This window comes from Heptranchias perlo, chromosome 3 (assembly GCF_035084215.1).
Source record: "Heptranchias perlo isolate sHepPer1 chromosome 3, sHepPer1.hap1, whole genome shotgun sequence".
NCBI classification, from domain to species: domain Eukaryota; kingdom Metazoa; phylum Chordata; class Chondrichthyes; order Hexanchiformes; family Hexanchidae; genus Heptranchias; species Heptranchias perlo.
This window is the reverse complement of record NC_090327.1, coordinates 129,796,528-129,824,412: the sequence shown is the minus strand read 5'-3', so window position 1 is coordinate 129,824,412 and position 27,885 is coordinate 129,796,528. Positions and strand designations below refer to the sequence as shown.

At 38.7% G+C, this 27,885-nt stretch overlaps 2 protein-coding genes across 3 annotated transcripts in view; both read left to right on the top strand.

Moving 5' to 3' along the window:
- The first annotated feature begins 1,818 nt into the window (after positions 1 to 1,818).
- snrnp48 (small nuclear ribonucleoprotein 48 (U11/U12)) lies at positions 1,819 to 16,650 on the top strand. 2 transcript variants are annotated; one of them, XM_067981970.1, is made up of 9 exons: positions 1,819 to 2,125; positions 4,127 to 4,243; positions 5,244 to 5,304; positions 6,055 to 6,135; positions 11,369 to 11,557; positions 12,088 to 12,209; positions 13,643 to 13,779; positions 15,815 to 15,979; positions 16,081 to 16,650. In XM_067981970.1, exons 1-9 carry the CDS (start codon positions 1,946 to 1,948, stop codon positions 16,133 to 16,135), a joined length of 1,107 nt encoding a protein of 368 aa, XP_067838071.1. In that variant the 5' UTR covers positions 1,819 to 1,945; the 3' UTR covers positions 16,136 to 16,650. The 2 variants fall into 2 exon arrangements, with proteins under 2 accessions (XP_067838071.1, XP_067838070.1); XM_067981969.1 differs by having other exon boundaries at positions 1,821 to 2,125; positions 15,812 to 15,979; positions 16,081 to 16,647.
- Positions 16,651 to 19,488: 2,838 nt separating this feature from the next.
- The window catches only part of LOC137308838 (collagen alpha-2(IX) chain-like), a 71,034-nt gene continuing 62,637 nt past the window's right edge, over positions 19,489 to 27,885 (top strand). Inside the window, exons 1-2 of the mRNA XM_067977301.1 lie at positions 19,489 to 19,509; positions 21,732 to 21,907. Coding sequence (XP_067833402.1) covers positions 19,489 to 19,509; positions 21,732 to 21,907 — 197 coding nt within the window. The remainder of the gene's footprint in view (positions 19,510 to 21,731; positions 21,908 to 27,885) is intronic.

The window sequence follows — 27,885 nt, the reverse complement described above, 5'->3', positions numbered from 1 at the left end:
GATGGGGCGGTAATTGGCCGGATTGGATTTGTCCTGCTTTTTGTGGACAGGACATACCTGGGCAATTTTCCACATTGTCGAGTAGATGCCAGTGTTGTAGCTGTACTGGAACAGTTTGGCTAGAGGCACGGCTACTTCTGGAACACAAGTCTTCAGCAGTACAGCTGGGATGTTGTCAGGGCCCATAGCCTTTGTTGTATCCAGTGCACTCAGCCGTTTCTTGATATCACATGGAGTGAATCAAATTGGCTGAAGACTGGCTTCTGCGATGTGGGGATATCGGGAGGAGGCCGAGATGGATCATCCACTCGGCACTTCTGGCTGAAGATGGTTACAAACGCTTCAGCCTTGTATTTTGCAATCACGTGCTGGACTCCGCCATCATCGAGGATGGGGATGTTTACAGAGCCTCCTCCTACCGTTAGTTGTTTAATTGTCCACCACCATTCACGACTGGATGTGGCAGGACTGCAGAGCTTTGATCTGATCCGTTGGTTGTGGAATTGCTTAGCTTTGTCTATAGCATGTTGCTTCCGCTGTTTAGCATGCATGTAGTCCTGAGTTGTAGCTTCACCAGGTTGGCACCTCATTTTTAGGTACGCCTGGTGCTGCTCCTGGCATGCTCTTCTACACTCCTCATTCAAACAGAGTTGATCCCCTGGCTTGTTGGTGATGGTAGAGTGAGGAATATGCCAGGCCTTGAGGTTACAGAATGTGCTGGAATACAATTCTGCTGCTGCTGTTGGCGCACAGCGCCTCATGAATGCCCAGTTTTGAGCTGCTAGATCTGTTCTGAATCTATCCCATTTAGCACGGTGATAGTGCCACTCAACACGTTGGATGGTGTCCTCAGTGCGAATACGGGACTTCGTCTCCACAAGGACTGTGCGGTGGTCACTCCTACCAATACTGTCATGGACAGATGCATCTGCGACTGGTAGATTGGTGAGGACAAGGTCAAGTAGGTTTTTCCCTCGTGTTCGCTCACCACCTGCCGCGGGCCTAGTCTGGCAGCTATGTCCTTCAGGACTCGGCCAGCTCAGTCAGTAATGGTGCTACCGAGCCACTCTTGGTGATGGACATTGAGGTCCCCCACCCAGAGAACATTCTGTGCCCTTGCTACCCTCAGTGCTTCCTCCAAGTGGTGCTCAACATGGAGGAGGACTGATTCATCAGCTGAGGGAGGGCAGTAGGTGATAACCAGCAGGAGGTTTCCTTCCCCATGTTTGACCTGATGCCATGAGATTTCATGGGGTCCGGACTCAATGTTGAGGACTCCCAGGGCCACTCCCTCCTGACTGTATGTCACTGTACCGCCACCTCATACCCAGGGATGGTGATGGAAGAGTCTGGGACGTTGGCTGAAAGATATGATTCTGTGAGTATGGCTATGTCAGGCTGTTGCTTGACTGGTCTGTGGGACAGCTCTCCCAATTTTGGCACAAGTCCCCAGATGTTAGTGTGGAGGACTTTGCAGGGTCGACAGGGCTTGGTTTGCCTTTGTCGTGTCCGGTGCCTCGTGGTCCGATGGCTTGAAGCCTTCCGCAACCGGTGGGCACCCCTGGCAGGGACTGCAGTGTGTACTGGGCACGGGTGATAATATTTTCATTTAATTTTATAAGTTTTCCTTGTTTTTACGGTTTAGTCCTTTAAGAGGTGTTTTCATTTTGTTTGATGACACTGGCGGGTGGGGCAACCCACTGTCTCCTTCTGGGTTTTATTAAGAAAAGGCATAAACAAAAATGCACCAGACTACACCTACTGACCCGGAAATGACTGACGGAGGAAGGCTAAAAGTTGCTGCAGTGCCGGGCACTTCCTTCTTGCGTGGTTTCCTTCGGCTGGCGAGCTGAGTAAGCGACGGGCTGCGAGTGTGCCGGAGGCGCTCTCTCTCTCTCTCTGTCTGTTTTTTGTTGTTAAAAGCGGACGCCCGCACGGTCACAAAATGGCGGAGGAGGCGAACATCGAGTATTCGAAACGGTTGCAGAGCCGTTTGGAGCGCGTGAGCGAGCTGGTGGAATTCACCCAGCACTGCACGCGGTCCATCGACGGCATCCTGAGCGCGCTGGGCTGGAGCCGCCAGCGCCTCAACCGCCCCGATGCTGCAGCCGGGAGAGAGCAGCCGGTAAGAGACGTCCTAGACTAGAGCATGTCGAGTGTTTTGTGATGGAAAATATATTTATTTATTCTCGCGATTCCCGTCGACGCAAACCAAAAAAAAAAAAACCCCGCAAAAAAAAAAGGTAAGGTAAGGTGGGTGGGAGGCGCGCCAGTTTTGCCATTGCGCCGATGCCACGCTTTTTTTTTTCTCTCTCTGTTACCCGAGTTTCACTTCCCCTGCTCAATCTGCCGCCGTCTGTACGCTGCCGGGCGGATTCAGCAAAAAGCTGGAATGTGAGATGTGCACGGCTGTTGATTGGAGTGATGCCAAGCCACGGAAAGGGAGTGTTTGGGGGCGGTGGTCATCGCACATCTGAGCGTTATTGTACTGGGGAACGGGAACCCAGGGGAGTGGCTAACCTCGAGTGTCAGCCGTGGCTCGGTGGTAGCACTCTGGCCTCTTGATTTGGAAGAAAGACTTTGCATTTATATAGCTTGAACCCACAACCTTTTGACTCCCAGGCAAGAGTGCTACCACTGGCCCACAGCTGTTACTGTACACTGACAGATTGTGGGTTCAAGTCCCACTCCAGTGTAGAATTGGGAGAGTGCTGCACTGTCAGAGGCGCTGTCTTTCTGATGAGATGCTAAACCAAGGCCCTGTCTGCCCTCAGGTGGACTTAAAAGATCCCACAGCACTATTCCACGAAGAGCAGGGGTGTTTTCCGTGTGTTCTGGCCAACATTTATCCCTCAACCAACACCTAAAGCAGATTATTTGGTCATTTATCTTATTGCTGTTTGTGGGAGCTTGCTGTGCGCAAATTGGCTGCTGTGTTTCCGACATTACAATAGTGACTACACTTCAAAAGTACTTTTTTGGTTGTATAGCACTTTGGGATTTCCTGAGGCTGTGAAAGGTGCTATATAAATGCAAGTCTTTCTCCAAAGGAAAGATGATTCCTGCTCATCACAAACTGGGTTGTTTTGTTGGAGAGGGATTGTTCATTTATTCCTGAAGATTGAGTTGTCCAGCAGTATTTTAGACCTGACTCTCCACCTGAAGGAAATTAGCCTGTAGTAGGAAATGCATAATTGTCTCTGAAGTATTTTCTAGAGTATTTGGATCTAAGTAGACTGTTGACAGGACAGGGGACTGAGATGCTTTTTTTGCTGCACATAATAACAGACCAATTGAACAGCCTATACTGCGATTCAAGATAATCTCCAGTGGGCATCCAAACATACTGTGTAGGCAGTTTAGGGTTCAAGCACTAGAATAGTACTGGCATACAATAGGTAATGGTTTAGGATTTTCATCTTGTGTTTCTCCTCTGCTGTCCCCCCCAGTCCATTACTAAGACTTAATTGGCTAAACAGCATTTATTGTCTTACTCCTTATTAGGATATTTCACATATTTCTCTACACTACCTTTGCTTGTTGAATATAAGTGAAAGGGGATATTGGTGAGAGAAGAAAAATCAATTTGTACATTTTTTTTAAGGAGGACTGAAGGAATAAGCAGTGAAGTTTCATTCTGATTTAAAATACGCCACCTAATTTTCAATTTTTTTCTGAATTAAAGTCATGAAATCAATATGTGCTTTTTGGTTCAAAAATAAAACCCTATCTATAATCAGAAAACCAAGTTTAATTGGGAAATAACTGCAAGTTTAAAAAAACACAGGACATCAAAACATCAGCAGGTCATGAATTGAATAAATAAGCAGGAATCTTTATTACAGAATGGCGAGGCACACTGACATGAATCATCCTACTGTTTTTTGGAAAGGGTGTAGCAGAGTTTCATTCAGTTTGAAGGTGACACTTTTTTTGTTTGAGTTTTATTGAGTTTAACCTGAATTAATCTTTTGGGCAAGGGGAGAATAATTATTGGGTTTCATCGGGTTAAACTCTAAACTTGGGCCTTAAATATAATATTTATTGTACATTGAATATTATTTTCACTGAGTATTGCTATTTTATATCCTGACTATAACATTATTTTCCTCCCCAATTTTTCCAGCCTGATCCAACGGTTACTTGTCCATTTGATGCAGATCACAGGCTTCCGAAATCATCTCTGGAAAAACATGTTGCATCCTGCAGACTGAGGAAGCTGGAATATTCTAGAGAGGAAGAGGTCTGTATGCAAGTGTGGAAAATGCATTTGAACTGGACTAATTGTCCAGTACGTAATCCAGGTTTTTGACTGCAAATCAGTTTTGTTCAAATAAACTCAACTGGCAATTTTCTAGAATGTGTTAATTTCTGTATCAGAAGTACAGATCAGAGAAACTTTGAAGCTGCATGTTGTACTTCAGATTTAATTGATTCACTGCTGTGATGGCAACATCGTGATATCTTATCTGTCCATAGTTTGATTTTCAGTGGTGCATATTTCTGTTTTAGGACTATAATAACTCATTTATCCATTTTCTGTTGAAGTTGATTAACATTGCTGGTTCCATGGAGCAGACCAGTGTGGGTTGTCAGTAAGATACCTAGCATAGTAGAGGGAGGATAAAGCATAAGTATTTTCCTATGCATGGATATTTATAAAAAGGGTATGTTTTAGAAAAATACTATTTACAGGGCTTCTCTGTAAAGCCACGTATGATGTCCACTGGAATGGTTGCACTATCGTAGAGATCCTCTTGGATCATTTTCACTGCGTAACACTTTTTAATACAATTTTTTCCTTCTGCTTCCTCTTCCATCTTTTTAGAATATATGCTAAAATAGAACATATTTTGGAGATATTAAAGAGACCCAATCTCATTAACACTGCTCCCACATCAGTGTTTACAGTGAAGTGCATGGCATGTGGATGTCAAGGAGCAGCCCAGTAAATGTAACTTCTATAAAATAATGATTTATATTAACAGACGCACATTTGTATGACATTCCTTTGTCCTCTGTTTTTAACCGGTACATTAACTGGTTTATTTTAAGTGGATTGTCGCTAACATTAAAATAATGGTCAGAGAACTCTCTCAAGAATATGTTAAATATGTTTGCTAATATCGCCAATCTTAACTTCTAGGCTTAAGTAATCTATAAGTAAGCACTTATCTGTAAACTTGCTTTCAGTTTTTAATTTTATAGTAACAGAATGTTTTCTTGATTCTTTTAACATTCAGGCTGAAATGTATGATCCCTCATTCGCCTATGAGAAAACTCTGGTACCTACTTTTAAAATGAGTAAGTACAATGTAGATGTTCAAGTAAACTGATTTTATCACTAAAGCTGCAACTTCTAGATTTCATTTTGTACACTCTCTTTCCTGATGATAAACTGATTTATGTAATTTTAATATCAATACAATATTTAGTGACCGTACTCTTCGGGTATAGAAGAGATGGGTATTTACTTTAAACCAACCAGTGAGGCCTTCGAGAGGAATCCTACTGGGACAAACAACACGTGACACCAGAGAGTTGATAAAATGCATTCAATATTGGGTTCCCAAAGTATTGAATCTTAACCCTTGCCTCAGAAGAGCCATCCCTAATGCATCCGACTAGTATTTTTGTATTGTGTGTATTTTTATCATTAAAAGCTTTGTTATATCAATGAATGCTTGAATTTCTTCAAGCGTGCCAACCAATCCTTGTAACTAAGCAGGGTTGTTTTAGTTGCTGAAGTGGAGCAAAAGACTTGGCAATTTTGTTGTATTTAACACTTGAATCTTCGTAGGCATACTCTCCCACATGCTTGTACTTGATGGTATATTTTTCTTCATCTTAAAAACACGATTATGATACACATTTCCTTTGCAAAGACAAACTGTATGATCTCGAGCATCTTTTTGAAAACCTTATTTGACTTGTTCATTTCTTGGCTTTTTTCATAGTCGTGGAACACTGGGCCAAAAGCTGCAAATTGTACGCTTTCACAAGATTGTTAAAAACTGGGTAGAATTGTTAGAATTTGTTTTTTGTTCTATTTAGACAAAGATTTGCAGACTCAGATAATTCAACAAGCGAGAAGTAAAGCTCCACTTGGAAAAGAGGAAAGAATGTTTTCTCAGGGTAAGTGAAAATAATTTTTTTAATCTCCAATAAAATCTTAAAGATCTTCTGTGATATCATTCTAATGTAAAGTTAATTTAATGTAGGGTATTAGCACTCTACATTAGCATGGTGCTGCCCCTTCAGAACAATCTTCTTGAAATAGCTGTTCAGGCATTAGACATTTGCCATTTGTACAACTGAAGCATTAGCTATATTAGTAATCAAGTATTATTACCGTACCTACATCTTTCACTAGCCAGTTATCACTATGTATAATTTTGTACATAATGATGAACAAAATGTCATTGCTATTATGAACGTTGGGCCAGATGTTTTGTTTCCCTATCAGTGATCACCCTGTCCATTAGATGGTGCAGCCTCATGCACTGTTTTCCTCACTGCTAGTAATGCCAACTTCTGGGAGACAAAAAAAATTGTGGCCAATTTCAGGCTAAACTCTTGGGCAATTCCTTTTAGACCGATGCCTTATTGGATTTGCACTAGCCCTCCCCCCCCCCCCCCCCCCCCCCTGCCATATGCATCAAAATCATTAGGAACACCAAAAGGCTGTGGATGCTGGGTCAATTGAAATTTTCAAGATTGCGATCGATAGAATTTTGTTGGGTAAGGGTATCTTGGGATATGCAGCAAAGGCAGGTAAATAGAGTTGAGGTACAGATCAACCATGATCTAACTGAATGACAGAACAGGCTTGAGGGGCTGCATGGCTTACGCCTGTTCCTATGCAACATAGAACTATACAAGACCATAAACCATCATCTCCATCTGTCAGTCTGATTCTAAAGGTCACAGGTTTTGGGCCCTACTTAACTTCTAATGCCCTTCAATAACCTTGTCTGCAACAAAGGAGTAGATGATTCTGTTAAAAAAAATTATAACGTCCTGAGTGGTGAAGTTGAATCTTAATGTTGTATTTATGTTTTCTCTTGCTTGTGAATCCAAGCCGCCTTGTCCTTGTATTAATATTGAAAATCATTCCCTTGTAGATCCTAAATAACTCAATAATGTCACCTCCTAAGCTTCCCTTTTTTCCTAATGTGAACATCCCTAATATTGTTTGTCTTTCCTCATAGCTCAGATGCCCAATTCTATTTATCAGTTACATTATTAGATAACTGAAGAAGCATACATTTTAATAGTAGTGATATCTGTGCCAATTTAATCATATTTTAATACAGTAACATGTTTGTGTTAAATTCCTTGTGTGATTGACTAACTTCTGTTGTAATTAATCCTATCTTCTGTTGTAGTTCATCCTTTTTGTTGAAACAAAAGGTATGATTGTGACTGAAATTATTCAGTCTGTAATGAAAGTTCATGTAGAAAATTAACAAGTCTGCAGGCTTAGGGATTTGTTATGAACCATTTGGTAATCCTGTTCTTAAAAAAAACAACACACAGCACGGTTGAACCTCATGGCCCCAGCTTTCTTCATGGTACAGTACAAAAACCCACCCTGTACTTGAAGTGGAATTTCTTACATGTACCATTCAGTTGTAGTGCTTGCAGAGTTGGACTGATGTATGTTGCTGTATTGAAGGTTGATAGTATCTCTCATGGACCCTTACAGTATAGAAATGGGGTTTATGGGGAAAGCTGGAAACAATTGTTCATATAAAGCAGGAACTTGTGGCTCAGCAGTCCTGATGAACAAGAGAATCCTTCTTTGTTCTAATTAATAGCTATTTTTATTGAAGGACTGCATGTGCTCTAGTGTGTATGCTAAAAAAATATTTTTTAAAAACTTGAGTGGTTGATTACTAAATGGTTAGTGACTTCTACTAGGCAAATTCTCAAAATATTCTCAGTTTTAACTCCTATTTTCTAGTAATAAAGTATTATACTTACAAGATGCAAGTTGTTGTATTTTTACTTTTTTGAAGCACTTAACTATATTTGTAATACTGCATACCAGAGAAAAGTCTTTGCCATGGCATTTGCTTCCTTTATCTTCTCCTCTGGATATTTTTGGATTGCTGGTTGACATTAGGGGAGTGGGTATGCATTGTACTGGAGGTCAGTACAAGTGACTAAATCAGCTTTTTATATGAAATATATACGTGCACACAATATACTAAGTGTGTGCACTTTTGCCCATGGTACGTAGGAGATTTTGGCCATGGGTGTGAGGAACTCCTAACTTTGCCTGTTCAACACCAGCTTTGAAACCTTAGCTCCTGTAAACACAGATAAACTTCAGCTGATGCTATTAAACATCATATTTGCACTGTTACAATGGTAGTAAACTACTTAATTGTAATTCTGTTGATGCACATTCACTAAATATTTGGAATTCCTTTTGAACATTGTAATTTAAACTTTTTGGTTTTTCTCTTTCAGTAACAGGGGTGAGTATATTTGACAGAGGAATGATGAACATGAAAGAATGTTCTCCTCATGTACAGATTTGCACAGAATTTTACTTGATGTCATACAGTATCCTTTTAAAATTATTATATCCTTTAAATATGAACCTCCAATAAATGGACTGGTTAAATAGAATTAAAAGATTGTATTAAGAAATATTGATCTGTGCTTGATGTTTGCTGAATAGACCTATTTACATCGATAAATATGCATTGAAAATACTGTTTCTTACCAGGCCTGTACTTTACAGGTCTATTTTATATTTGATTTAATTATCTGGGACAACAGAAGATGTTAGATTTAACCACTTAATCAACATTTTCCAAATGCAAGTTTTTGATTGTTGCCTTGTAACCTGACTGCTACAAGAAAAAATACTATAATTACTAAAGAAAAAGTTTAGTATCCTAATTAATTATTCATGAAGAATCCATCAAAATGGAAAGTAGAGCAGTTCAACAACAACAACTTGCATTTATATAGCGCCTTTAACATAGTAAAACGTCTCAAGGTGCTTCACAGGAGTGTAATCAGACAAAAATTGACACTGAGCCAAAGAAGGAGACATTAGGACAGGTGACCAAAAGCTGGGTCAAAGAGGTAGGTTTTAGAAAGAGTCTTAAAAGAGGAGAGGTGGAGTGGTTTAGAGAGGGAATTCCAGAGCTTAGGTCCTAGATGGCCGATGGCATGACTACCAATGGTAGGGAATGGGTAAGAGGCCAAAGTTGGAGGAACGCAGAATTCTAAATGGGTTGTAAGAGATGAGGAGGGGTGAGGCGAAGAAGGGATTTGAACACACGGATGAGAATTTTAAAATCGAGGCGTTCAGGGACTGGGAGCCAATGTAGGTCAGTGAGCACAGGGTTGATCGGTGAACGGGATTTGGTATGAGTTAGGATATGGGTAGCAGAGTTTTGGATGAGCTTAAGTTTATGGAGGGTGGCGGATGGGAGGTTGGCAAGCAGAGCATTAGAATAGTTGAGATTGGAGGTATCAAAAGCATGGATGAGGGTTTCAGCAGTAGATGGGCTGAGGCAGGGGTGGAGATGAGCGATAGTGGAGATGGAAGTAGACGGAGAGAATATGGGGTCAAATAGGATGCAGAGGTTGCGAACAGTTCCATACCATTGTGCTAGGTAAAACAAAAGTTAATAAGTGAACAATAGATAGACCTAGCTTGCAGGATAAGCAAATCACTTGCTGTATACGCATATACAATTCTTGTGTATGGAAGTGCATAAGGGATTGTAAATGCTTTTGAGTAAATAATTATACAGTGAAAGTATATTTTAATGTCAAAGGTGAGTAACTTGAGGTAAAGTGGACTGCAAATATCTCTGGTTGCTGTCTTATTTGCCATCCCTGGTGAACTGGCAGACCTTTTATTTAAAAAAAATAAAAGCTTAGTTAATACCACAGTAATATTTTTAGGACCAGTAATCTGTTGTTTTTCCATGTGTGACTCTTGGCAGTATTTTCAGCGTCTTGCACTAAAGGGCACAGACCTTCATGTACTTTCTAGCTGTTTGAATACATGACCTTATTCCTGACATCAATGAAGCATATTGCTCCTCTTTTACCCAGATTTATTAAGTTTGTGTGATATCAGGTTCAGTGCGATTTTAGTTAATTTTTGTTTTTTACAAAACTTTTTGAACATCATTTAAATCTTTAGCAATAAGTTTGATTTATTGACAGTTTTTCATTGTGCAAATTCAACACATAGGATGTAAAAGTATAGTTCATTTTATTTTTTTAAAGGTGTGTAATCTTCATTTTTCTCCTTTTTGTAACCACTTGTTACCCATATCCCATGATGTATATGTCACGGCTGACATTTCACCTGTCCTACTAGTGGTGCTCTGGTGCCAGTTTGTGGAACAGGGATTGAATTGGGAGTTGAGGTAGTTTTGTTGTTTTTGTTTATTTTTATCTTGTTTTTCTATCTGCTTGTTGCTGTACATAATAATCCGGTCAAGTTTGGAAACTTGTTTGGCAACTTGCTTGGCTGGCTCTTGTGTAGAAGTCCGAGGACTCCCAGACTGGTGCAGCGGACTGAGGCATTGTACCACCGGCTCAGAATGTTAGATAGAATTTTGAAAGCGATTCTGGCTTTGTATATTACTTTATATGAATAACACAGAAGATTATCTTTCTTGGATAAGACATTTATCCTATTGTTTTGTAAACTGTTATGTTTACCTGTATTTTGATTCCTGCCTGCACTGCATACCTTCAGTTGGTAAGGTAGACTAATCTAGACTGCTGACTTCATTACAACATTTAGTACATGATGTAAGGGATAATTCCGTGATTTGGTGCTCCCAGTAGGGAGTGTGTTGAGGGAAAGTCACAGGCTACATGCCTAGAATTTCTGAAGATATTCTCCCTATGAGCGCTGGTCACCATTGGGAGCATTTTATTGTAGATTGACCCCTGCTATGTTGAGTGAGGCGGCAAGAGATCTTTCAGCTTGTCCCTACTGAAAAAGGCATCTTATTGCAAGAGCTCTACCTAGTGGCCTGGTCAAGAGATGACAACCTTGTTATTGAGGCAGCAGGTTGGAACTCAAACTAATGATATCTAGATTACTTGTGCTGTTAATCTTACTGGGCTTGTTGTAAGCGTTAAATTTTAAATCTGATGACAAAATTGTTAAACATTTTTGAAAATTTTCTTACTGGTCACTAGATATCTTCCAAGATATCTATATAAAATCTGTAAAATATAAGAGAATGCTTTTTCTTTTGTTTGACTGCATACAATAGCCCATTTTCCAATGCTTAGAGTTGGATTCTTGCACTTTTTTTGAAAAATATATATATAGTTCAGGAGTAACTGAGTAAACTGTTGATATACATAGGTGATTATTCTTCAATACCTCTTGAAGTTCCGGAGAATCATCAACGTTTCATCTGTGACCTAACTCCAGCAGATCGTCTAGCCATCTATGAACATGTTGTCAAAGAAACCAGTCAACAAAGAACCAAATCTAGTTCTGTTGAAAATGACAGCGATTTATATGTGGACCTTGCTGCAAAACTCAGCCGAGGTTTGTATTTAATTTTTTTTAAATTTAACTTCCTCAGATGAATACACCAAGCTAGTTTGAGCTAATACTGTAAGCAGACAATACCAGAACAAACAGTCTAGTTTCAAATATAGGGTAAAGTACAATGTTATCACTGTTTAATCTGACTCTAAAGCTTTTATAAAAATATATCTGATTGCAACAGGTTTGGTTTTATTCATGTATGGTCCTGGACTATTCATAATAGTTTGCTTCAATGTAGAAATGTTATAGTTGGTACAAATGGATCTTGCATTTTCTCTTACACTGATCATATTGATTCTTTACAATAACCTACTCGAGGAAACTAAGTACATTAATAACGTTTTTTACTTGCCCCCCTCCCCTCCCAATTCGTCTGGAAGCATAGTATTGGTCTGTTACAAGTTCAGGTTATTGATCGTTGGAACTTGTTAGGGAACAAAGTCTTGTACATATATTCCATACTTGCATTCAACTTTGATTATGCAGACCGCTTTTTATATTTAAATTTCCTCCTCAATCCTACGTAGACGACGAACAGAAAGGACCAAAGTCACACCTTGAAATTCTTGCTGAAATGAGAGATTACAAACGCCGCCGCCAATCCTACAGAGCCAAGAATGTTCATATAACAAAGAAATCTTACACAGAGGTAAGTGTGTTTGAGCTGATGTAATGTCATAATGATACACAATCTATGATAAATACTAGGTTGATTATTTGACATTCAATTTCTGCTCTTTCTAGGTGTCCTTTCCCTTTTCTCTCCTCTCCCCTCCCACTCTTTCTCCCTCCCCTTTAGTGAATCCCAACAGGCATTAAAGATGTAGATGAAGGGCACAAAACAAGTGCCTGAAATAGAATTATAATAAAGTTATTACCAAACTGCTAACTTAGAATCTAGAGTTGTAATCCTTGTATTATTTTTCTGTTTAAGAGCAAGGTGGCAGGATTTCTACTGCAAATATATAACCATTATCTGACTTATTTGCTGCTTCATCTTTTGTAATATAATTTACTTAACTTAAATTTAAAACCAGTTCTGAAGTTGTGATTCTCTTTGTTTTTCGGATTTTCAAAAGGTGCCACACCAGAAGTTGTTACAAGATTAGGGCTCATTGGATTGGGGGTAATATATTAGCACGGATTAAGGATTGGTTAACAGACGTAAAACAGAGCATTAGAATAAACAGGTCACTTTCGGGTTGGCAGGTTGTAACTAATGAAATGCTGCAAGGATCGGTGCTTGGGCCTCAGCTGTTTACAGTATATATCAATGACACTGATGAGGGGGACCAAGTGTAATGTATCCAAGTTTGCTGACGATACAAAGCTAAGTGGGAAAGTAAGTTGTGAGGAGGACACAAAGAGGCTGCAAAGAGATATAGACAGGTTAAGTGAGTGGGCAAGAAGGTGATTTGTATATCATCTGTTTCGTGGTGAATAAAACTTGTCTGTACAGTACTTGCACAATATTGCTGTATTAAATGTTAAGACTAAAATTTGGGAACTCCCATTTCTTAGAATCATAAAATGGTACGGCACAGAAGAAGGCCATTCGACCCATCGTGCCTGTGCCAGCTCTTTGAAAGACCTGTCCAATTAATCCCCTTTCCCTGTAGCCCTGCAAATTTTTCCACTTCAAGTATTTATCCCATTCCCTATTGAAAGTTATTATTGAATCTGCTTCCACCACCCTTTCAAGCAGTGCATTCCAGATCATAACAACTTGCTGTGTTTAAAAAAAAAAATGTTTTCTCATGTCACCTTTGGTTCTTTTGCCAATTACCTTCCTCTGGTTACTGACCTTTCTGCCACTGGAAACAGTTTCTCCTTATTTAATCTATCAAATCTCTTCATGATTTTGAACACCTTATCTGACAATTTCCATTATCCACCACTAGGAAGCTGAGTAGGTCCTCTATCATGGCTGATAATGGAGGTTCCACTATAGTAGTACTTGTGAAATTAGCCAGTGGGTCCAAAGTTAGTTTTCAAGGTAGATTTGTATTATACGTGCTTAACTTGTCACTTTTTTTATACTGTTAAATTCAGTCCTCTTTACTGTATGTAATTAATTTACAGATAATTAAGGATGTTATTAACGTACATATGGAAGAACTGTCAAGACAGTGGAAAGACCAGAATGACTCTGATAACACAGAAGAACATGAAGAGCATAGCTCTTCATTATCTTTGAAAACCTCTACAATTTCTCGCAGGTAAGCAAACTAAATTTGTTTGGATTTGAGCATGAAACGTGGCGAAAATCCAAGTAGGTGGGGTGGATTGGTGATTATTTGGCGAGTGTAAACTTTTGCTTCGTATAATTTGCAATTGGCTAAGGGACAGAAAGCAGAGTGGTGAACGGTTATTTTTCAGACTAGAGAGAAGTATACAATGGTGGTCTCCAGGAGTCAGTATTAGGACCACTGCTCTTTTTGATATATATCAATGACCTGGACTTGGGTATAGAGGGCATAATTTCAAAGTTTGCAGATGACATGAAACTTGGAAATTTAGTAACCCATGAGGAGGATAGTAGCAGACTTCAGGGGGACATAGACTGGTGAAATGGGAAGACACATGACAGATGAAATTTACTGCAGAGAAGTGTGATCTGATGCATTTCGGAAGGAAGAATGAGGAGAGGCAATATAAATGGTATAATTTTAAAGTGGGTGTGGAAGAGAGGGACTTGGTGGTTTATGTACACACATCTTTGAAGGTGGCAGGACAAGTTGAGAAGGCTGTTTTTTTTTTTAAAAAAGCATGAGATTCCTGGCTTTATTAATAGAGGCATAGAGTACAAAAGCATGGAAGTTATGATAAACCTTTATAAAACAAGGGTTAGGCCTCAGCCTCAATTCTGGGCAGAGGGTGCGGAGGAGATTTACTAGAATGGTACCAGGGATGAGGGACTTCAGTTATATGGAGAGACCAGAGAAGTTGGGATTGTTAGAGCAGAGAAGTCTAAGGGGAGATTTAATAGAGGCGTTCAAAATTGAGGGGTTTTGATAGAGTAATAGGAAGAAACTCTCCACTGGCAGGAGGGTTGGTAACCAAAGGACATAGATTTACGGTAATTGGCAAAAGAACTAGAGGGGAAATGAGTTTTTTTTTACGCAGAGAGTTATGATCTGGAATACACTGCCTGAAAGGGTGGTGGAAGCAGATTCAATAATAAGTTTCAAAAGGGAATTGGATAAATACTTGATGATAGGGAAAGATTTGCAGGGCTACGAGGAAAGTGCAGGTGAGTGGGACTAATTGGATCGCTCTTTCACAGAGCCGGCACAGGCTCCCTGGGCTGAATGGCCTACTTCTGTGCTGTATGATTCTATGAATCAACACTTTTTAAAAAAAAATGAAAACTGATCTAAATTTTTTAAGCTCAAGTACTGTATTTTAAATGAAAAATTTCTTGTGCCTGTCCAACCACATGCATAGGACAATGGGAGTCTATTTTTGTTTAACGTCCCAAGAGACCCCACTACTATTCTACCATGTTAATAACTGTCAAATCAAACTTAGATATTTTGTTGCAAAAATAAATTACAAGTCCCCCTGGTAGTTGCATAAATGCATACTCAAGGTGCAATGAATGAAGTTGCCTGCTGTGCTCTTTATTTGCAACTTATTAGGACAATTGTAATCTTTTAAAGATTTTTTTTTCGTTTTCCTAACCCATAGGTATGATACCAAATGTTGTGCCCCTATCACTGCCTTAATTAAAATCAGTTATTTTAGTACGGATCGGGGATTGAACCTGTAATCTTGGTCTGTAGAGATTAGCTACTCACTGAATAAACTCGCTGAGCCAGCAGGAGAGCCATGGCAGAAGACATTGTATAAATGTTGGATGTGGCAGTTTCACACTGATTTCTTCACAAGTTTCTAACTTTGACGAGGGTGGGGTGAGGGAGGAAAAAGGTTACGAGGAAAATGGACAAATCGAGGCTAGATGCTACTTTGACCTACGGGTCGAGAATAGTTGACTGGGTTGTTTGTTCTTCAATGGCCAAGAGAAATATACATAGTTGGCAAAAACCTGGGAGCAGGTCACACCTCTTATTATTGGCATCATTGCAGTCAGTGTGCTTTTATTTTACATGACCATATTTGGCCATAACCCTTTCATTTTAGGTCTGTAATGTATGACAGTGTTCTGACATTTTCAGAAGGATGATTGTTGCAGGAATAGTCTTGTTTTAACTTTTTTTGTGGGGGGGGTTGGGATATTTTTCATTATAGAAGAAGATCCAATGATAAACGGTCTCCTTCAGTGGAATCTCAATCTGCTGGAAGTAGTAGGACAGTAGACCGAGAGAGCCGGAGAAGGAACCGCAGCCGAAGTCCACATGAACGGAAAAGAAGCCCAGATTGGGATAAAGAAAGAGATTCAAGGAAAAAACGAGAGACGTGAGTACATCTGTTGGCAAGTAGTTCACTTTTGTTTTAGGAATGAAATCCTTAAGCGTAGCAGTACAAGTAGAACATATATTTTTGATGTATAATTTCAGAGAGCATCATTCTCGAGATGAGGACCGGCATCGAAGTTACAGGCGGCGGAAGTGAATTGAAGTACTAATGGAATGAGGAACTGAAATTAATCTCGTAAAAGAACATATAGTACTGTGTACAAAGACTGATTTAAAAAAAAACTGCAACCTTATATGAATGGCTACATAAAATAACAATTCTCAAACTTGCAGTTGATTATCATAAAACATTATCTCCATGCAGTCTCCCCATTATTAATATTAACTGATGTCTCCAGCTGTATAAATAAAACAGCTCTCACCGGAATGTATTATTAAAAAAAATGGATGTATGAGTGATTACAATGCAAGTGTTGATAACTGGAGCTCTAAATCATATTTCCAAACTGCTTGAGTTTGACATTGAACTGTTAATTGTACTACTTTGTAATCAGTCCTGAATACTGATTATTCTCTATACGATTCCCTGTTTACTGACTAATTTTTGCATATTTTTAAGGTTGACTTTTTTAATTAAAATCTTGAATAATAAACTGAATTCTAGTGGTGAGAAAATGTATATTAAACTTGAAATAAAGCATCCCTCCAGACAGATTTTGAGGACATTTTGTCAAATGAAAAGTTAACAGAAAAATAAATGTTGCATTTTTTGAACTGTTGAGGCAAGAGTTACATTACACTTGTAACTATTCATTATATTTCATGAAGTTTAAAGAGGATAAATAGTTCTTGTGTTACATTATTTTAACTGTCATAAACTTCAACTTTCTACAAATTTTAGAAAAGGAACTAATGTCTACATTTTTAGCATTATAGAATACACATTTGGTAACAGGTGCCATGTTTATTCCTCTTCAGAGAAAGATCTTCATAAAGAGCTTATATTTATATATTGTCTTGCATCCTCAAGATGCCACAAAATACTTTACAAGCAACGGATTACTTTTGAACTGCAGTCATTGTTATGTAGGCAGCCAGTTTGTACAAACAGCAAATGAATGAATGACCAGATAACTTGTTTTGGTGGAGTTGGTTGCGGACAGTGAGAAACCACCCGATTCTCTTTAACTTTAGCATTGGATCTTTTATGAGTAGGCAGAGGGGCTTCGTTCAAGGTCTCATCTGAAAGGTGGCACTTCTGACTACGCAGCACTGCTTCAGTAGTGCATTGAATTATTAGCCTAGATTATATGCTGGGGTTTGAAACACAACTTTCTGACTTGAGATAAGAGTGCTACCAACTGAGCTAAACTTTACTCTTAAAGTTGCATTTACAACATTTGAACAGATTGTTTAACTCTATGCAGTCAAATATTCTGTCTGGTTAACAAGAAGGTTTTTTTCACCCTTCTGGTTTATCCAGTGTTTTTTCCTTGGTTGTGTCACCACTTTTCATTTTACCTTTTACATAAATATAATTAATGTTTTAGTCTTTGTTTCTGAATTGCTCGTGGGGAGACTGGGAATATAACATTCAAAACTGCTAATAAAATTAGGTCATGATTTTATCTCCTGGACCAGGACCCACTAAAAAAACATTTTTTTACCTTTTTTTTAAAAAAAACAAATTCCCAGTTAATTTTGGGTGGTGGATTAGTAAAAACCAATTTCCTCCTAAATTTTCTCAAAGCCTGTTGGTTTCTTACCTGAGATCGGATCCAAAGATGTATGTGCATCACGTTTATGATGTCAGTGTTGCATCATGTGCTATACTGATCTTGCAATGTTCGTGGGTCTTTGGGACTGATTTTTTTTTTGATGCTTTGCAGAAAATAAAGAAGCCTTGCACTTTTTTTTAAGGGAACCTCTTCAAAAATTTTTTTATATAGACTTGAAATTTAAAATAATTAGCTGGTACAACTGACTGCACATCTGAGATATTACCCTATAACAATTCTAGCTCCATTGCCTAGCGTTATTAAGACCAGTATTCATCTGGTCTTAACATTCCAGCTTTCTAAAACAGTAAACGCAGGTTACTGGGAATAACTGGCAGCTGCATGGGGACCATGCCACACTACATAATTCACTGTAACATGCAGAACTCATTCAGCTTTCAAATAGTGCATTCTAACAAGTTTGGGCTGTGTATTACACATGCAGTCTGTTTCTCTTCTGTGCCTGTAAATAGATAAGGGGAAATCCCTGCTTAATTTGGATCCTGTTTATTGTAAACAGGGAGAAGGAGGGACCGAATGGACGTCGTGCAGCCTTATAGGAGTGATTTTTGAATGCGAAAAATTATCATCTTACAGCACATAAGGAGGCCATTTGGCCCATTGTGCCTGTGCCAGCTCTTTGAAAGAGCTATACAATTATTACCCCCCCCCCCCACCCACGTTTTTCCCATGTTATGTCCTCAGGCTTTGATTTTGTGCAACATTTTATTTTTCTATATAGTGAATATCCATGGGCCATGCTCATAGTTAGTTGGGAAAAAATGGTATGTCTCAACTGCATTTGTTGCAGTAGGCTGAGGTTACAGTGCAAGTAAAAATAGATGTTCTTGTGTTTTTAGAGCCTCTGGAACCGATAAGAGCAACATCATAGCATTACCCATTGATTTCAATGGGCTGGGGATGTTTGTGAACTGAAAATAATTGTAATTGTTATTTAGCTCTACTCTTGCCTTTATCAACCCCTTGTTTTCTTAAGTTCTAGCACTGTTCCAAATAGATCCTGATTTTTCTTAGAAATGGGGTTTTAGATTTGCAGTAAAACCTGACTTTAATACTTATTACTGTAGAGCCAGTGAACTTAGCTTCTGGAACCTAACGATATTCATTTTTAGGCAATTAAACCATGCTAAAGGGACTTGGACCTGTCTTCAGAAGCTGAAGATGTTTGGGTTTATGCTTTCAATTTCTGTTTTTCATAGTTTTCATATAACACAGAAATTTGCAAACCTGTTAGTTTTTGAATTTGTATTTTAGCCACACGTTGACGTGCTTAAGGATTTTTAAATTCACCCATACAATGCTCAATCACAGTTAATACCACAAGTGCTAAAGCAACAAGATGGCTTCTTTGTGCATTTTGCTTTGCTCAAAAATATCTACAATCTGATTTTTCTTTTTAATGAAAGCTTTACAACATTTAGGAGGCCTTGGTAGGGACAGTAAATGTGCCACGTCGCAGCGAAGCCATAAATCACTAGTTTACGATGGGAAGTTTAAGAACGATCCAGGCTGAATGTTTGCGTTGAAGTACTCAAGTATTTCGCACCTCTTGAGTGGATGAGCCTGTGAAATTACACAGCGACAGATGAAACTTGCATTGAAGCAGCCTGCACATGAGACCTCGATGCCAGATGATCCTGAGTAAGGAGATTTGAGAAATCGACCACTGCTTAATTAAGTACAAGGACGTTTGAATTTTTAAATTACCTGGAAGAGAGTGTGTATGTTGTGGAGTGTGTAGACCGAAGTAATGGCAGCTTCAAGAGCGAAGGTAAGGAATACTGATGTTTGGAAAGATTTTTTAAAAATAACTTAAAGTGCTGGCTTAAGGGAACCCAATTAGCTCTTATAATACACTTTGTTATGCATAACTCCACATTACTTTGGTTTTCAAATATATGATAGTAAATTGTATTTAAGCACTACAGGCCCCAGCTCGTGCTCTCAACAGCCAAGATTAAGTGAAATCCAAGATGTGGGTTGGGGGCTTTCTTCTTGAGCCTTAATTAAGAGCATGATAAAGATGATTTGAAGTCAATAACTGGCTGTAATAGGACACACAATTTTCAGTTAGAAGAAAATGCATATCTGGAATGTACTGCCTGAAAGGGTGGTGGAAGAAGATTCAATAATAACTTTTAAAAGGGAATTGGATAAATACTTGAAGTGGAAAAATTTGCAGCTCTATGGGGAAAGAGCAGGGGAGTGGGACTAATTGGATAGCTCTTTCAAAGAGCTGGCACAGACACGATGGGCCAAATGATCTCTTGCGCTGTATCATTCTGTGATTTTATATGCGGAGAAAAGTTTCTAGGTGGTGTATCAGTGACCCCATACAAAAGTGAGAATAACTAGTTGATTTAGGGTTTTAAAATAATAAGGGAAAGGACTAGTTATCTATTGTGATATTCGATCAATGTAAATGCATTGGTCCCAAGGACACCACATATTGCGATTTATCATTTAAACTAGTAAGTTTAGTTCTCAATTAAATTTACTACAGCCCTAAATAATATACCTACATGGCAAATTAAAAAAAAGACCTCTGCAGTCGACTAAGTTAACTAGGATATATGCATTTTGATATTTTTACTAATGTATGTTGTAAATGACAGTATTTTCTTTTGGAAGGTTGACTTTTTTTGAGTTTTGATCCATTCCAACTGACTTTAAAAGCAAAAAGTACAGTTTTTCAGAAATTACATTAGTAGAACATACTTTTATAATGTATTTTCTGTGATGATTAGAAACATAACAATAAAGGTGTTTTATTATTTAGGGAGCATGAAAATGTGTAACACAGTAACACTTTAAAAAGTTTGCACTCTTCCCCATCATTGTAAAAGGAAACATAATTTAAAAGTTACAGTGCATAAACATGCTGTTTAAATTCTTCTTCTCTTCAATTAGAGGCGACCTTGGAAACTGAAGTACTTCTAGTGTTTGTAACTTTTTTTATGGGCGGGAGGCTCTTTTTAAAATGTTCTTTTAAATTATATATTGGACAATTCCATCAAGGCAGGTACGTGTTCATTAAAGTGAGTGGAAATAATGAAGCATTTGAGTACTCTCCATGGCTTCGTGGATACCTGTCTGAAACACGCTGAGGAGCTCAAGTTTCAGTAACCGCTAAAGATCCAGGAGAATATTAATATCCATATATGTGAATGCAGTGGCAGCTGGCTAACATCTGAGAGGAAAAGTTTTGGATTTTATTCAGAAACAATAAGGCAATCTAGATGTGGGGTAAAGGTGTTTCTGGCTTTACAGACTATTAAGTTTATGAATATATCTATCTTAAAAACACTGCGAGTCCTTTTCAGTCCATGTTACGAACTGCTCCGATCTGCAGGAGTTACATGATCCATTCCTTATTTAGTGATTTGATTGATGCTTGGAGTCATGATCATTAGTATTATCGATCACTTGATTACCATGGAGCAATCCCCACATTCCTACTCCTTGGCCAAGAACCATGCCTCTCAACCAGCCCAATTCTGTACTGTGCTCTGGGGGTTGCTGCTCTTCCTTGTATATCACAAACAGACTCCATCCAGACCTGCCTGGTCTTGCTGCACCATTTACAAACCTACCAGGTCTCCTTCTTTCTCAGGCTCAGCGTTAGGCTGTTGTTGTTACTCTCCCTCTGTCATGGGGAGTGTACGTTTCCTATCCAGGAATAACTTGGAGAATTACAGCTACTGCCTCCGAACAGCAGCCCAACAAGGTATCTCCGGGAAACGGGGATTAGAAGCTTGCTGATTGGGAGAGACGCAACAAAAAGAGCCCCAGTTTCTCTGAGAAAGTTGAGATCGGATGGAGATGCTCAAAATTATGAGGGTATTGATGAGGTAAATAAGGAAAACTTTGGTTGATGAACTGGTAACTAGAGGGCATAAGTTTCAGATAATCACAAAAGAATGGAGAGTCGGGCAGGCTCCCTATGGATGTATGCCCCTTTCTGCACCTGATTTTCCTCTGTGCTAATCCCAGGTAATCCAATATGTCCAGGTGCAGGAACAGAAAAAATTGCCCCGCTGTGTCCAGTTTTGGGTGTATTTCTTTAGGAAGGATGTCAAGGCCATGGTGAAGGTACAGAAGAGATTTGTTAAGAAAATACCAGGACCAAAGGCTAGAGAAAGTGGGGCTCTTTCATCAGAGCAGAGAAGGTTGGTAAGATATCTGAAAGAGGTGTTGAAAATTATTCAGTTTTCATAAGGTAAATAGGGGACAACTTTTTACTGGTTGGTCAGTCAATAACTGGAAGGCATAAATTTAAGACTTATCACCAAAAGAATCAAGGGAGAGGTTAGGAGAATTTTTTTATGCAAAGGGTTGTTAGGACATGGAATGCTTTGCCAGAAACGGTGGTGGAAGAAGAGTGCATAATAGCTTTTAAAAAGGAAGTAGATACATATTTGGAAAAAGAACAATTTAAAACAGTACGGGAAAAGGGCAGGGGAATGGACTAAGTGCATGGCTCTTTCAGAGAGTCGATGCAGGCACAATGGGCCAAGTTACCTCAGTTCTTGCTCTAACATCCTATGATTCTATAGTACCCATGACAGTTGCCCTTCTCAAAGTAGAGACCCATGATCCTGCCCCAGTCAAGGTCCACTAACATACTTCACTATTTCTTGTCCAAGTCCAGGCCTGCCAAAGTGCCCAGTGCCCTGCTCCCTGTCCCTTGCTGCGTGCTTTATAAGATTTGTGTGTCTAGAGAATGGATCTGTGGCAGAGAAGAGTGAATTAAATAAATCCAGTAAAGAAAATAATAATATTGAGAGAAACTAGTTTTTCTTTAGTAATAGATGCCATTTGACCTGACTTGGTTGTACATCCTTGGACTCTGCACTTTATTTTCAACCCCCTCAAATCTGCCATGTGATTTTCTGCAATTGAGCACGCTCATTCTTATAATGCTAGAATAAAACAGTCTGCAATTATTTCACTTTTAAAGAATGAGGTTCATATTACTCATGCAGCCCTATCATTCTTAATGGTAAGAATTTTGCACAGACCAGCTAGTCATTGGGTAGGTATAGAGTTGAGGCCTTATTTACTATTGATTTTAACAACAGTTCAGTGATTGGGGTAATTCAGGGATCACTGGCAAGAAAATTGCTAAAAGTGGAGATTGTACAGCCCAAGTTGGGTAAGCACATAATTTATTCTTCTTAAATGGAGAACTGTCTAAAAAGGAAAGATTATCAGAGCTGCAAATAAATTGTAGTCTATAAATTTGTTCAGTTCAGACTGTCCAATGAAAGTTGAAGAAAGCAGCTGTATTGATGGGAAAATATGAACCGGCATCTTAAAGGGATGGATGGTTTTGGCTGTATTTTTAAGAGACAACTCAGGAAAGTGAGATGATTTCCTATAATTCCACTTCTTGCTATTGGTAACTCCATAGGGACTGGAGAAAATTAGGGTATCGAGTTGATTTAAGATAGGAGAAACATGAGATAATTAAAGGGAAGTAAAGAAAGATACTGGGGGAAAAAAGCAATATGAAAAAGTGAGAAAGATACTAATATAGAATAATAATAAACGGAGCAAGACAGAATTATGGAGTGGGAGAGAAACAGTTAAAGGAAGAAAAATTGCAATGTTTTTTTCTCTAAGCAGTATCAGTTAGTAACTAATGTAAAAATAGCACAAGTAACATTTAAATTATGCAATTTGTGAAGTCACATGCTAATGTTTTATTGCAGTTTTAAGACTGCATAGTCATTTGAGCTCTTTCCAATTTTCGTTGCAGTATAACCAGTGTTATGAAGCACATTCTATGTAACTTAATTTAAATAGGTAAGATTATGCATGTGTTAATGTGTAGAAAAATGTGCAATATCTTAGAGAATATTGTTTAGCTTTTAGGGAAAAGTGTGTAAAGTGTACCTAGTACAAACTGGGTGTATAGAGCACATGAGAGGCCACCGATCTGTATTCTCGCTAGTCTAAGGCTTTGTTTGTTTCACAAGGTGGAGTGAACAAACTAAGCAAACCAGATAAGCTGAGCGATGCTGAAAGATCCTTTCTCAGCCCTTGTAGATAAAGGGAAGTTCTTCCGTCGTGTGGAATGTTTATCCTGCATGAGAAATGTTTCTGGTCTCAAGTTCTGCCATAATTACTTAAACTGGTTGGATGACAAATGATGCGCTTTGCTACTTTGTCTGAATCACCTTGCAGATCTATCATCTGACAAAGTTTGATAGGATAACATTTTCAAAGTGATGAAAATGAGCAACATTCAATGATGAAAATAATGTTATAATTTTGTATTTTTCATAAGAAAGACTACCATTGTTTTTGGTTTCAAAATGGGTCCTATTTTGATGCCAGTCGAAGTTTCTCCCCCACTTTTCTCATCAATTTTCTTCCCTCCCCTATTGAAGGCATTGACTCCTCGCTGGGGTACAGTTCCATGGAGGCTGGATGTCCTCAGGTACCTTGCCCAAGTGGCTGTACTTCCAGCACAGGTTGGATAGCAATCAGAAGTATCTGATTTTTCCCTCCATAACCTAGCAGTGCGGAGACCTCAAACTTGGCTGAGAACAGCTAACTGAACACAAAGTAGGGATCGAACCGGAGACCTTCCTGATCTACATGGCTTCACTAAATAAACTGGAAGAGTCTAACGTTTGTCAGTCTTAAAAAATAAACGGCTCCGTATATGTAAATGATTCTGCAAACTGTGGCTCAACAGACTTGCTGCTAGTAACGTTAACAGCAAATCATTAAGAGTTATATTATGTATTCCATGAGAATTCATGTGGAGATTATACTGAACAGAATGACATAGAATTTACTACCAATCCAAAGTATTCTAAGAGGTTATGTTTTTTTTTAAATGGATGCTAATTATTATCATTTGAGGATGATCTCATCAAATTAATCTCATCAGCTTAATGTATCCTACATAAATTTCACATTACCATAGACAAAAAAAAATTCTTAATAGGTTTTTGTAATCCCCTCAAACTTCCTACTGCATATTCAGCATTGAATGGTAAATTATCAATGATTTATGAAAGGATTCAACTTTTTTGGGGTGGAGCTGGGTGGAACAGAGGGTTAGTACACTAGGCTTTCACCTCTGGCACTTCTTGGAATCCAACTGGGATGAAAGCCTCCTCTGTCTGCTGGCTGTAACAGGTGTATGTGAAATATGCTTGGGCAGTCTGTGAGCATAGGTGCACAGCATTAAGCTGCCTGTAATATAGGACTAAATTGGCAATCTCAAGAAGACATAATGACCAGTTATGTCGCCATATTTGGTGGAGTATGAAGGGCTTTTTTTGGGTCCCAGGCATATTGTCAGAATAGAGTAGAGGTAACTTTACTCTGCATCTGACTATAAAGCACCTGTCAATTCATCTCTCTTTCATTATGTATATATGTGTGTATATGTGGCTGTGAGAATTCTACTTATGGTAGGACTGGTATAATTGGCCTCAGCACACCTGGACTGAGAGGCAAAAAGAATCAGTCAAAGTTCTGGATCACTATCCAGTACATACCCCCCCATCAAGGTATGCACACATGTAGATGCCAGGTGAGGACAGGATCAACTTATCTATAATTACCCATCCTCCACCACAGCTGAATAATCCGTTAATATTCATTCCCTAGCCTCACGTGAGGAATGACTGCTTGGTACCAAAGGCTTGTGGGTGTCCATAGAACTGTACCCCAGCATGAGCCACTGCTTTCAGGACAGGAGGGGAGAATATTTTATTTATTTATTTATTTATTTATTTGCACTTCAACTTGGTGAATTATTTACTGAAGTAAGAGATTCATCCAAAATTTTTAAATTACATCGGGTTGAGTGACCTGCAAGAAAAGGAATAATTAAAGTGCAAAAAAAAAAGCTAAATCAAAACTTAACACAACGCAAGATGCTTACGGCCACATTTTAAATCTACAACTTCTTCAGAATGTAACATAGCATATAATCTTCTTGGAAAGAGTTGAAATGTTAACGTGGGCGATTTTAAAATGTAACTAAGACAGTATGTGATAATCATAAAGGGATTCTTTTGCTATCTATCCCGAGGAAGCATTTTTCTCTCAACACACTAAACCATGTAGAAGGGTTCCTTTTTTAAAAAAAAATCTATTTTCGTCACAATATATAGTCCATGCCAAATGATAGAGGAACTGAAGCATGCTCAGCAGTTTTACATGACATTAGTTGATTTATATTCAATATTTGACTCATTCCATAGAGATTTTCTTGCCTCCTGTGGTGCTTGACATAAAATGTCAATTGGTTTGAGAATAAGCACAGACTCCAATAGAGCCAATGAAATCTTAACACTTCACCTAAACCAGCGAATGTTAAATAAATACTGTCGCAGTGGTTCCACTTAATTCGGTCTGCCAAATATGAAGTTGACCATACAATGTAGCATTAGGACTTTGGCTATAGTAGTATTTAAAGTTATAAATATTAATACACAGCAGTATTAACAGAGCTAGGAATACGGTGCTTAAATTATCTCTGTGTCCTGCCCAGCCAGGGCATGCCTACCGCATTTAAGAAAAGTCTAGTTGCTCTGTATGATAACACAGACTCCTGCAGCCCATCAGTCACTTGGTCAACCCCTTTCCTTTGCTCCACCATTGGTGGCTGTACATTCACTTGCTTAGGCCTCATGCTTTGGAAATACCTCTTGTGTGAGACCACTTCAGGGGGCAATAAAGAGTCAACTACGTTGGTGTGGAACTGGAGTCACATATAGGCCAGACCAAATAAGTACAGCAGATTTCCTTTCCTAAAGGACATAAGTGAACCAGTTGGGTTTTTACGACAATCCAACAGTTTCATGGTCACTTTTACTGATACCAAGTTTTTATTTCCAAATTTGTAAAAACTGAATTCAAATTCTCAAATTGCTACGGTGGGATTTCAACTTGAGTCCTCTAGATTTAGTCCTGGCCTCTCGATTGCTAGGCCAGTAACATAATTACTACACTACCATCCCTCCATAGTGCTGTCTGCTGCAAAAGGAGAAAGTAAGAGATGGCCGCCTTAACTTGTGCGCTCCTAATATTTCCTGACTTGTGTTTTTCCTTTCTCCCATACCTTTGCTTGGGAGGGGGAGATATTGAAGGTTTGCTGTGTGCATAGAACACTCTCACTGAGACTGTAACATTCCAGTAATCTCTCCATTTACTGAGAGCTTTGTTTGAACTTGGTAGTTGTTTTATGATTGTGCTTTGTTGTGCTGCTTGCTATTTGCACCATTTGTTGGGGTAATTAATGAGAATTTGTTTCCCACCACAGCATTAACTTATTGAACTCTTCCATAATATCTCTGGTTTCAAGGCAGCTTCCCAACAAGGATGTTATAATTATATTGGATTAAGAGATGCTTCTTAGGATTTGAAGCCTTTATTTTCTCACCTATGCTTGATTACAGCAGGATAGGAACATTTATGTTAAGCATGGATAAAATGAGCAGAGCATTTCTAATTACATTAAATATTAAGTAGAAACCAGCTTGGCTCAGTTGATTGCACTTTTGCCTCTGGGTCAGAGCCCCACACCAGAACTTGAATGGATAATCTAGGCAAACACTCCAGTGCGGTACTGAAGGAAATGGCATCCCTTGGGTGATATATTAAGCAAGGTCCTATCTTGCCTGTTCAGTGGTTCAAATGGGCATTCAAGACTGTGTATTTAAAACCAAGTCAGGAGTTCTCCTGGTCTTCTGGCCAACACCACCAAAGAGCCCCAGATTCATTCATTTTATTGCTGATTGTGGGGCATTGCTAGTGCAGAATGGCTGCAGTTTTCCTTCATTAACAAATATTGTACTCCAAAAAAAATGAACTATCTGAAGCACTGAAATTTTTCAACATAAGGTGCTGTGTAAGTAGAAAAATTTTATCCTGAAATACTAATTGAACTTTTACAATTGATGACTAATTTTAAAACTGCGGTCTGAACTCTGACATGTTGAGGTGTTTCTTTCAATACTGTAGGCACAGCTACCTTACCAGTAGAAGTTTGTAGCAAGAATTACAAATGTTTTAAAGTAATGGTCAGATAATTGAAAGTTTAATTTATAATTAATGGTACATGGAGGAATGTAACATTTTGGTCTTTATCTATATTGCCTGAATTGAATTGTGTTAA

Coding starts and splice junctions, on each gene's coding strand:
- snrnp48 (XM_067981969.1), top strand. CDS start 1,946: ATGGCGGAGGAGGCGAACATCGAGTATTCGAAACGGTTGCAGAGCCGT. Junction 5,305..6,054: donor GGTACCTACTTTTAAAATGA/GTAAGTACAATG, acceptor TGTTCTATTTAG/ACAAAGATTTGCAGACTCAG. Junction 12,210..13,642: donor CAAAGAAATCTTACACAGAG/GTAAGTGTGTTT, acceptor ATTAATTTACAG/ATAATTAAGGATGTTATTAA.